This window comes from Salvia splendens, chromosome 19, assembly GCF_004379255.2.
Source record: "Salvia splendens isolate huo1 chromosome 19, SspV2, whole genome shotgun sequence".
Lineage (NCBI taxonomy): Eukaryota > Viridiplantae > Streptophyta > Magnoliopsida > Lamiales > Lamiaceae > Salvia > Salvia splendens.
Genome location: NC_056050.1, coordinates 3,279,577 through 3,290,308, shown reverse-complemented (window position 1 = coordinate 3,290,308; position 10,732 = coordinate 3,279,577). Strand labels below are relative to the sequence as shown.

The window sequence follows — 10,732 nt, the reverse complement described above, 5'->3', positions numbered from 1 at the left end:
TTGTTGTTTTGGATTCTAAATTATTGTGTTTCAATTTTAAAAATTTGATCTTATGACTTCTATGATAAGTTGTTTTTTATGTCTAGTTATAATTGTTGTGAATGGACAACATTAGAATTGAATGGTCAATATTTATTTTGACAAATTTTGTAATGACATCGTGTGCAGGAAATAAAATAAAAAGTGATGAGAAAACAATCTGATCTTCGACAATTTATGTCCAAAAGGAGAAAAATTCATGATAGTTCAAGCTCTCCGGCTTCAAGCACTCCACTTTCAAGCTCTCCACCTTCAAGCTCTCCGGCTTCAAATTCAATTGTTATTGTATCTCCTTCAGATGCTAGTGTGCCATTACATGAGGAAGAATTGATTTATGATATCGAAAAACTTCATCATGATCCTATTAGAAGAACCGATATAATGAAATATCCTCCAGATGAGCGAGATGCAATTAGAAGGGCGTATATTCGTAGAAAACCTTGTCAGCCAAGAACTTTTTCTTTTCCTCAAAAAGAAGTTGGAGGTTCGCGTCGTCGGTTTATGGTTTCATGGTTTGATAAATGGGATTGGCTTGAATATAGTATGGATGAAGATGCTGCATTTTGTTTTGTATGCTACTTGTTCACGAATGAAGTTGGACATGCGGGGGGTGATGCATTTGTGAATAAAGGATTTAAGTCGTGGAATAAGCCGGAACGATTTATAAAACATATTGGTCGAGTTAGAAGTGCTCATAATATTGTTTATGATAAATATGTGAACTTGAGGGATGGCAAAAAGAAATCGATTTTGGTTTCTTTAGATAATGTTAGTGATGTGATTAACAACGAATATAATGTTCTCTTGAAGGCTTCAATTTCTTGTTTACATTACCTATTGGGACAAGGCATGGCATTTCGTGGTCATAGGGAAGGTGAAGATTCCCTTAATAGGGGAAATTTTCTTGAACTTTTAAAATGGTTGAAGGCACATAATGAAGTTATTTCAAAAGTGACTTTGGAAAATGCCCATGGAAATTGTCAATTGACATCTCCAACTATTCAAAAAGACATCATCAATTGTTGTGCTAAAGAAACAATGAAGAGAATTGTGGATGATCTTGGTGATGACTAATTTGCTATATTAGTCGATGAATCTAGTGATGTGTCCCAAAAGGAACAACTAGCTCTTTGTTTGCGCTATGTTGAAAAGAAAAAGGGAAAGGTAGTTGAACGATTCATTGGTCTTGTGCATGTTGGTGATACTATATCTTTGTCTCTTAGAAGTACAAATATTACTTTACTTGTTGAACATTCATTAAGCCCATCCAAGATTCGAGGGCAAGGATATGATGGGGCTAGTAACATGAAGGGTGAGATAGATGGACTCAAGACTTTGATCATGAAAGATACTCCAAGCGCTTACTACGTACATTGTTTTGCCCACCAGCTTCAACTAACATTGGTAGCCATTTCAAAAAAGAACGATGATTGTAGTTGGCTTTTTGAAACTGTTAGTATTTTGTTGAATGTAATTGGAGTTTCTTGTAAGAGAAATGAATTGCTTCGCGAAGTTCAAGCACAAAAAGTTGCTCAAGAACTTAGTTTGAAGATGCCTGGAGACACTCGTTGGAGTTCTCACTACAAGACTCTTTTGAATATCATGGACTTATTTTCTACAATTTTTGAAGTTCTTACGATGGTTGGAAAGAAAGATTTCGTTTTCGATGCTAAGGGAAAAGCTCAAGGCATTTTGTACTTACTAGAGTCATTTGATTTCGTGTTTATGGCACAACTAATGACTACTATATTTGGGTACACTAACAATTTGTGTCTTGCTTTGCAAAGAAGAGATCAAGACATCATTAATGCTATGAGGCTTGTCACTTTAACCAAAGATCAACTACAGAAAATGAGGGAGGATGGATTGAAGATTCACTTGAACAAGGTAATCTCAATTTGCAATAAACATGGCATTGTTGTTCAAGATATGAAAGCTCACTATAGCCCTCATGGAAGATCAAAACGTTTCGTTCAACAAGTTTCATATCTTCATCACTTTCGTGTTGATGTGTTTATCAAAGTGATTGACTTATTACTTCAAGAACTTGATAATCAATTCGATGAAGTTAATATGGAGTTGCTCAGATGTATGGCTTGCTTCAATCCTAAAGATAGCTTCTCTTCTTTTGACAAGGAAAAGGTACTCAAACTTGCCACTTTTTATCCTTCCGATTTTTCAAACATTGATTTGATGGACCTTGAGTGCCAACTTGATATATTCATTGGAGATATGAGAAGTGATGAATACATTCAGAATTTGCGAGATATTAGTTCTCTTTTGGTAAAGAGATGTGGTTTATTTGCGTGTGGTTTTGCTTATCAAGTTGATTTTGATTCTTCCGATTGCCACTGCAAGTGTAGAGAGAGTGTTTTCTGGAATGACGTTTGTGAAGAATAAGTTGAGAAATAGAATGAGTGATCAATCTTTGAACGATTGTTTGGTCACTTTCATTGAGAAAGATGTATTTCTACAAGTATCTGATGATGATATAGTGAATCGTTTTAAAGAAATGAAGACTCGTCGAAAAATAAATTAGATATAATGTAGTTTATTTTTTATTTTGAAATATATGACTCTAAAATTTGTATATTTCAAAATATATTATTTTTTGTAGGGGTGGGTCGGTACGGTATACCGTACCGACCGTGCCATACCGCATACCGTACCGGAAAGTACGGTATGACAAAATTCAATACCGATACCGTACCGAATTTTCGGTATACCGAAATTCCGGTATACCGAAAATTCGGTATGATATTTTTTGATACCGTTACCATACCGTTATTACGGTATACCGTTTAACGGTAACGGTATACCGAAAAATAATTGGTTTCTTGATTTGTTCATTTACTAATTGGTTTCTCGATTGTTCATTATTTTTTGCTATCGGTAATTCGTCCATCACTCTATTCAATTTTATATTTTGGTTAGCATGTTATCAAGTATCATATTATATTTGTTGTTGCCGATGATGTTGATCTTTAAGTATCTTTTAATATATATTTATGGATTATTTTGATTACATATATTCAAAATTTTATCCCATAATCGTGGTTAATGATAAAATGAAGGTACTTATTGATTATTTTTGACTATTTAGACCAATAGTAGTAATAATTGGTCTTATAAATAAAATCTCCAAATAGATTTACAAGTGTAATGAAATAAAGATTCAATTTTTTCCCCCTAGACTTTAATTTCAATCTATCATTATAAACATGCATACAAATTCTCAAAAATATTAACAAGGCACGGTCTTCCTTTGATTTGAATAAATTTTTAAAATACTAGCAAATAATATTTTTTTAATGTGAAAATACTAAAATTCAACATATATCAAAATTTGGCTCATTTGTTGGTTATGATGAGTATATTTTAAAGTTAAGGGTTTAGGATTTAGGTTTCAAAGTTTGGGTTTTTAGTGTATAGGGTCGCTATATTGCAATGAAATGAATCTCGACTAGAAAGTGTCTCACCAGTGCAATATTAAATTATTGCAACGTAAACTTGCTCCTACAGTTATAACTCAATGGTTAATTCATATTTTCAACAGATTTAAAATGCTTTTTAATTTTAAGTCTGATATTTAAATGTCAAGACAGTTTATTAAAATGTCAACACAAATATGTGTTGAAATTTTAATGTGATCGTATTGACATTTTTACGAAAAGGTAGCATTTAAACACACTCTTGTGTCTATGTGGGGTTAATGTGATTGAAAAAGTATAATCCAAAGTAAGAGAATGTCGAATATTCTTTTGTTTATCATTTCACAACTTTTATTTCGCAAAATGAAATAAATATGAAGAAATTAAAATGACCCGTGCATCGCACGGGCGTGACACTAGTTAGTAATTTAAATTGGACATTTAATTCTCTTTAAGAATTAAGAATAACTGATCAGTATCCTATTTATTCATCCTTCAATTTAAGTAGTATATAAAATAAGATAACATACAATGAATTAAACACTAATTAGATTCATTTTCAGCTGCACATATTTTTAATTGACATTTTATGAAGTGGGACGAAGAATAAAACAAAATTTTTAATTACTTTGTATATTTGGAATATGACATTACACAAAGAATCATATACTAAATGGTGTGAGTTAATACAAATTCTTTCAAATGTGCTCTGTTGAAACATATTCCCGATATCGTATTTCCAATCTTCTTTCGGTGTTATGTGTTATTGTGTTTATTATAATTAATAGGATGAGTTGATAAAAAAATAATTCAGGTTAATTTTGAATTTGTTTGAATAAATTATCATTTGAATGTTTAATTTTATTGTATTAATTGATGTATTAAATTTTTTAAATATAATATATATATAAATGTAATATATATATGACAACATATTTAATATTAATATATATATATATATATATATATAATAATCTATCGGTATACCGAATCTTCGGTATATACCGAATATTCGGTATACCACGGTATACCGTGGATTCGGTATATACCGAAGTTTCGGTATACCGCGGTATAGAAAAATTGATACCGTTACCGTACCGAAACACTGCGGTACGGTATCATGCCGTACCGGAAACTGCGGTATACCAAAAAATCGGTATTTTCGGTATTTTTCCGGTACGGTAAGTCCGGTATTACGGCATTTCGGTATAATCTCCCACCCCTAGCTTTTAGTATTAGTTTTTATTTTTGGTATGTTATATAATGATTTATCATATGACTCGCACCCACGAATATAAATTCCTGGATCCGCCACTGGGCGCGCCGGAGGCGTGAGTTGGCAAAACTCCACTAATTCTGATTGTTTATTTTCTATCTTTGTCATCTCTGGCCCTGGACGTATCACAAATATACAAGTAGCACAAATGAAAACATACAAATGGAACTCAACACACAAATCGACATAAACATACAAATCGAATCCCACAAATCGAATTAGCAAAAAGTAGCATTAATTTCACAATTTGAATTGTATCCTAAAATTTGTCATTTGCCAAGTCACGCCTCCGGCACACAACATATGATAAGTTTGTGTCGTAAGTCTATCGGATCAAGTCGGACGGAAAATTTACACGGTCCGATAAAGTCAATGATTTTTGTATACTAACATTTAAAGTTTAAATTCCAAAAAATAAAAAGAAGTTGCGAAATTAATTGATTCAGAAATGGCGACCATAAATCCCGGCAACAAAACCACCAGATTACACTCTCACCACCACACCACCTGCACCCGACTCCACCAGATCGCCGCCCTAGCTCTCGTCGCAGCCACCTTCTTCCTCACCAGACTCTTCGACCACTCCCTCGCACCCTGCTCCTCGCCCTACCGCATATCCTTCTCCGATGCCAATCACTACACCGCCCCCATTAGCCGCCTCAATTTGAAGATCTATGTGTACGACAATGACGAGATCGACGGCTTGCAGCTGCTCATGTCCGGCCGCGATGGCAAGATTTCCGCCGACGCCTGCGTTAAAGGCCAATGGGGCACTCAGGTGACCTAATCGATTTGAATTCGGTAAAATTGAAGTAGCTATATACTTGTTTGATGCGAATTGTATAAAATGTAAGCGAGGATTGGGTCCATGGTTGTCAACTACACCTCATCAATCAGTAGCTAGTGAGGGCTGCTCTTGTACATGGTGTATTATTTAATGAATTTGCTGTCATTGGAGAATGCGAATCTGGTCTTTCAGAAGGAATACTGTAATCTGAGTCATGTGTGTTTGAAATTTGAAAGATGATTTTAGGTGATGAGTTAGTGGTACTAATGGAATATGGTGATAAAAGTTTCTCTAACCGTTAATATATAAGTTCCCAAAGCTTTGGAGATTTAAATTTGTATGTTTTGCTGAGCTTATGTTGGAAATGGATTAAAAAAAAAAACCAAAACGATGCTAACACATATGAGGAAACGATAGTTTGATGTATCACCTACTAAGAAAAGATTTGAAGGGGGCGTTTTACTTTGGTCAGAAATTAGATTGACAATATATAGCAGAGTATTTGAGTGATTATAAATTCAACTATAAACAAGTTTGAAATGTTTAATGTATCAAAGAATGTTTTGGATAAGCCTCTATTATTTTTATCTAACTAAGTTATCTGTCTAATTATTGGCTTCCAATAGGTTAAAATACATAGGTTGCTGTTGCAATCAACATATCGGACTAGAAAGAAAGAGGAAGCAGATCTGTTCTTTGTTCCATCTTATGTTAAATGTGTTCGAATGATGGGTGGTCTTAATGACAAAGAGATTAACCAAACTTATGTCAAGGTAATAAATGCAACTCTTTATGATTATTAGAACATGGGCACTTCAGAAAAGATCACGATCATGATACAGTTGTAAATTAGCAATATTTTGTTTCAGGTTTTAAGTCAAATGCCATATTTCAGGTTATCTGGTGGCCGCAACCATATTTTTGTATTCCCAAGGTATGATTCTCTAATTTATGGTTATGGTTCTTAAATAAGGATTGCTTGATTACCGTTCATGAGCGTGCACGAAGACTTAAATTTGGGTGTTTTTGTCTAGCCATATGTTTTCAATAGATATACAAGAAAACGACGATGTTTGATGCCCAGCACCTATTGGTCCCTTGCTTGAGTCTTAATATATCCCGATTATTAATTCTTCTCCTTATGAGTCGAAGACACAGTTTACCAGCAATACTCTTCTTAATGTTATGTAACTTAATATACCTTTTGCTGCTTTCCCTATCTGAGTATATTAGAAACTGGAACTCTTGAAGATGCTGAGATGGAGAATGAACAAAGCTTTTATGCTTTCTGCTGTGTCTTTTACCTATACGATCAAATAAAAGTGAAGTTATATTGTTTTTGATGTTTTACTCCATTGCAGCGGTGCTGGAGCTCACCTGTTCAAATCTTGGGCTACATATATAAATCGCTCCATAATACTGACCCCAGAGGTACATCTTTATGTTTAATGGTTCTTTTTTTCTATAATTTTAATTTCTTTGTTGGATGCTACTACATGACTCTATGTTTCCTGTGATATGAAAGACCAAAAATGGCTGTTTTTGTGCATACATTTTTTCACCTGCACAGATATAGCCATTTTGCATTTGCCAATTGTTATACAATAGACTTGTATATTACTAATACAGTACAGCATGTTATTTCATGCATATTGTATGGAACTGGAATGAGGAATCTCTTTTTTGCATTTGGCTTCCACTCAGACTTGGTTTTAGAGATTCGTACAAAATCTTGTTTACCAATATTTTTGCTACAATGCTACCTTTGATTACAAGAAATTCTGTGATGGCTGATGTATGTCTATATATGTACCTCCTCATTGATGCAGGGAGACCGGACAGATAAGCGAGACATCAGTGCCTTTAATACATGGAAAGATATCATCATACCCGGTAATATTGATGATGGGATGACAATTAATAAGCCTAGACTTGTTGATCCTTTGCCTTTATCGAGGAGGAAATATTTGGCAAATTACTTAGGTCGAGCACAAGGGAAGGTTGGTCGTCTTCGATTGATAGAACTTGCAAAAGAATACCATGATAAGGTACATCTTCCATTCTTCTTTCTGATCGACATCTTTCTTAATTTTTACCATCATCAATATAAAAAATCCCTAGGGAGAAAAACTATGGAAGGGGTACAGGTAGCTTGAATGGTCAGTGGATATAGTATTCCTTAATTATCAGATGTCAAAAGAGATCTCACCAAACTTATATACCGGCATTTCGCATTTCATTGAATTATTTGAAATCCTTGCACCCCCGTCTATGTCATAAACAATATGTGGATGAAAATAATCCCCTACCTCAAAGAAAAAGGAAAATGAGAAGAGTTCTTGACAGTTAATACTTAGTAGAAAATCTTGGCCAAACTTGAATAAATGCCAATAATGTTGATTAAGAAAGCCGCTCCTAATCTAGCACGTATATTAAATTCCATTCATCCTGACAATACTTGTGGAGATATCCAGAGAATAGTTGACTTCTCTAGTTATCTAGGGAACACCATTGCTTCTTTCACATTATTCTTACCCTTGGTCGACTTCACTGTGGTTATAGTTAGTGTCAATAAGCACTCATCTGAGAGCAACTTGTGTTCATCCTGTTGAGAAGCTTCACTTTGTTACTATATTTTTAATATTCTGAATCATGCTTCTATTATCACTGCAATAATTCCATCGAAAGATATGCATGTTGATCCCGTGAACAGTTGGAATCTCCAGTGTTGAAATTCAGTGGCCCAGAAAAACTTGGGAAGACAGATTACTTTCTACATCTGCGAAATGCAAAGTTCTGTCTTGCGCCACGTGGAGAGTCATCATGGACGCTTCGCTTCTATGAGTCATTCTTTGTGGTTCGTAAAAACACTTTTCTGCTCTGCGTGTGTATGATATATAAATAAATAACTATTGGAGCTCATTACTGTGGTTGTTTTGCTTGGAACAGGAGTGTGTCCCAGTTATCCTATCCGATCAGGTAGAGCTGCCTTTCCAAGATGTAGTCGACTACTCTCAGATATCAATCAAATGGCCATCCACTCGGATAGGGACAGAACTTCTGGATTACTTGGGATCGATCTCAGGTCATATTCGCCTTCTCTCTGTTTCATTCACGGACACCACTCTTACTATCGTCTAACAAGATTTGTGTTATCTCACAGATACGGAGATAGAAGAAATGATCACCCGAGGTCGGAAAGTGAGGTGCTTATGGGTGTATGCTCCAGAATCAGAAACATGCTCGGCTTTCAGTGGAATTCTTGGGGAACTTCAGAAGAAAGTGAGGCAATTCCATCAGTCAGCAGAGACGTTTTGGTTGCATAATGGAAGTTTGGTGAATAGAGATTTGGTGGAGTTCAGCAAATGGAAACCACCCATGCCATTGCCTTAGTTTGATGGTAAATATGCTTTTTTCAAATCTTTTTTCCACTATTCGTTACACCTTCTTCACATACGTATTCACCCTTTTTAGAAAAAGAAAAAACAAACGAAAAAGAAAGGCTGGATGAGATTGTTATATTGGATAATTGTACTATTTTTTATGTTTATGCCAGTCCTTACATTTTCTATATTACATGCCCATAAATCATATTTAAAACATTCACTGAAATAGTTACTAAAAAAAGAGAAATGTAATGGCTTACTATTACACAAAATTTTATTCTCAAAACTGGATCACAAACCAGGCTGGATCCAATTAATATTGGGCCGGACCTGGATTAATTTTCTATGATTGAACTCATGTTGTCTTTTTGAAAAGAATTATAGTAAATAAAACAATTAAATACTAATGTCGAATAAATGTACTAATATTTTCTAATTTTGCACGGTTACCCAATAATATGAAAAAAAAGTGAGGCTAGTAACAAATATTGATATGCTTAGTGTGAAAATTGAACGCGGTTTACATATTTTAATGATCTAGATTTTAGTTTGCAGTTTGTAGCGAAGGATAGCTAGGAGAGTTGCATTCAATTACAATTCTATGTTTTAATATTTCAAGTCTATTTATTAGCTTAATTAATACTAATATAGAATTAACTAGGAGAGTTGGTCTCTTCAATCTCAAACTGTTAATTACAATTACACTATAACATGAAAACTTAATGTAAATCTAACGTGATACAAATAAAATTTAAATATATTTATATTATCCAAAATTATTATGTAGGAAATTCAAAATAACGCCAAATAGCTTTCTTAAAGCCTAATTCCTTTTCTTAATCAGAGTGTTAATGAATATAACTTACACTCCATAAGACTAAGAGCAATGGATACATAAAATTACCCAATCAAAATATAGTAGTACTATATAAACTATTACATACTCACATGCATTCACTTCAGAATTAAGTTAACTGACAACATTAGATTCACATTCTCGAGAGTGAAATCTGTGTTCTTAAACAAAACTGCGACTTCAAGTTTATAACTCACAAAAATACAATTTAGTCGGTGAAACGTTTCATCTTCCATCAATAAATTGAGGAATCGGCAATTCTTTCTTCCTGAGCTTATTCAGTAAACCATTGCATTTTCAATCAATGAATTGAGGGGTTGGATAATTCTTGTGTGCACAACTCTAAAATAAAATAACAAGATAAACATACTCCCCATTTTTTAAAAATCAGAGCATGATTTTTAGAAAATTAAGAAATAAAGTTTTGATTGACGAAATATCGAAAAGGAACAATAAACAGAAGTGACAAAACCCAAGTTTCAATTAGATCAGAGGTGGACAGGCAAAATTAGTTGTAGACTACAACAACAAGTCTCTGAGTCATGCATTATGTTATCATTTTCTTGAATTGTATTTGGAGTTAATAATTGGAATTGATAGCAACACCACAAGGTTGCTCCCAATTTTTTTTTACCATAGTTGCTCACATTACACTTTAAAATTTTCACACTATTTTTATAGTTTTAAGTAAAGTTAAGGCTATTTTTATATTTTTAAAACTTGGAGCCATTTTACATCTTCTATAAAAGTTCATTCCATTTTTCTAGATTTTTGAAAATTTAGACATTTTTAGAAATCACTCCAAAAAAGTTGTACCAAAAACTTAATCATTGGTTTAGGTACACTTCTGAAAAAAGGGAAAGAAAATGGACAATTTTCCAATTTAAATCACAAAATTGGACTAGTAATTAATTTTTAAAGTGTATCAAAAAGTATCTCTACATTTCTATTTTTGCA

The 10,732-nt window shown here is 33.6% G+C and overlaps 2 protein-coding genes across 2 annotated transcripts; both read left to right on the top strand.

Moving 5' to 3' along the window:
- The first annotated feature begins 216 nt into the window (after nucleotides 1–216).
- On the top strand, nucleotides 217–2,439 carry LOC121780165. Its single transcript, XM_042177681.1, has 2 exons — nucleotides 217–913; nucleotides 1,127–2,439. Exons 1-2 carry the CDS (start codon nucleotides 217–219, stop codon nucleotides 2,437–2,439), a joined length of 2,010 nt encoding a protein of 669 aa, XP_042033615.1.
- A 2,746-nt stretch (nucleotides 2,440–5,185) lies between these two features.
- Nucleotides 5,186–9,104, top strand: LOC121780272 (probable beta-1,4-xylosyltransferase IRX10L). The gene is made up of 8 exons (XM_042177812.1): nucleotides 5,186–5,524; nucleotides 6,160–6,306; nucleotides 6,403–6,467; nucleotides 6,895–6,964; nucleotides 7,363–7,581; nucleotides 8,247–8,390; nucleotides 8,483–8,618; nucleotides 8,697–9,104. The coding sequence occupies exons 1-8, from the start codon at nucleotides 5,195–5,197 to the stop codon at nucleotides 8,924–8,926; spliced, it is 1,341 nt and encodes a 446-aa protein (XP_042033746.1). The 5' UTR covers nucleotides 5,186–5,194; the 3' UTR covers nucleotides 8,927–9,104.
- The last annotated feature ends 1,628 nt before the right edge of the window (nucleotides 9,105–10,732 follow it).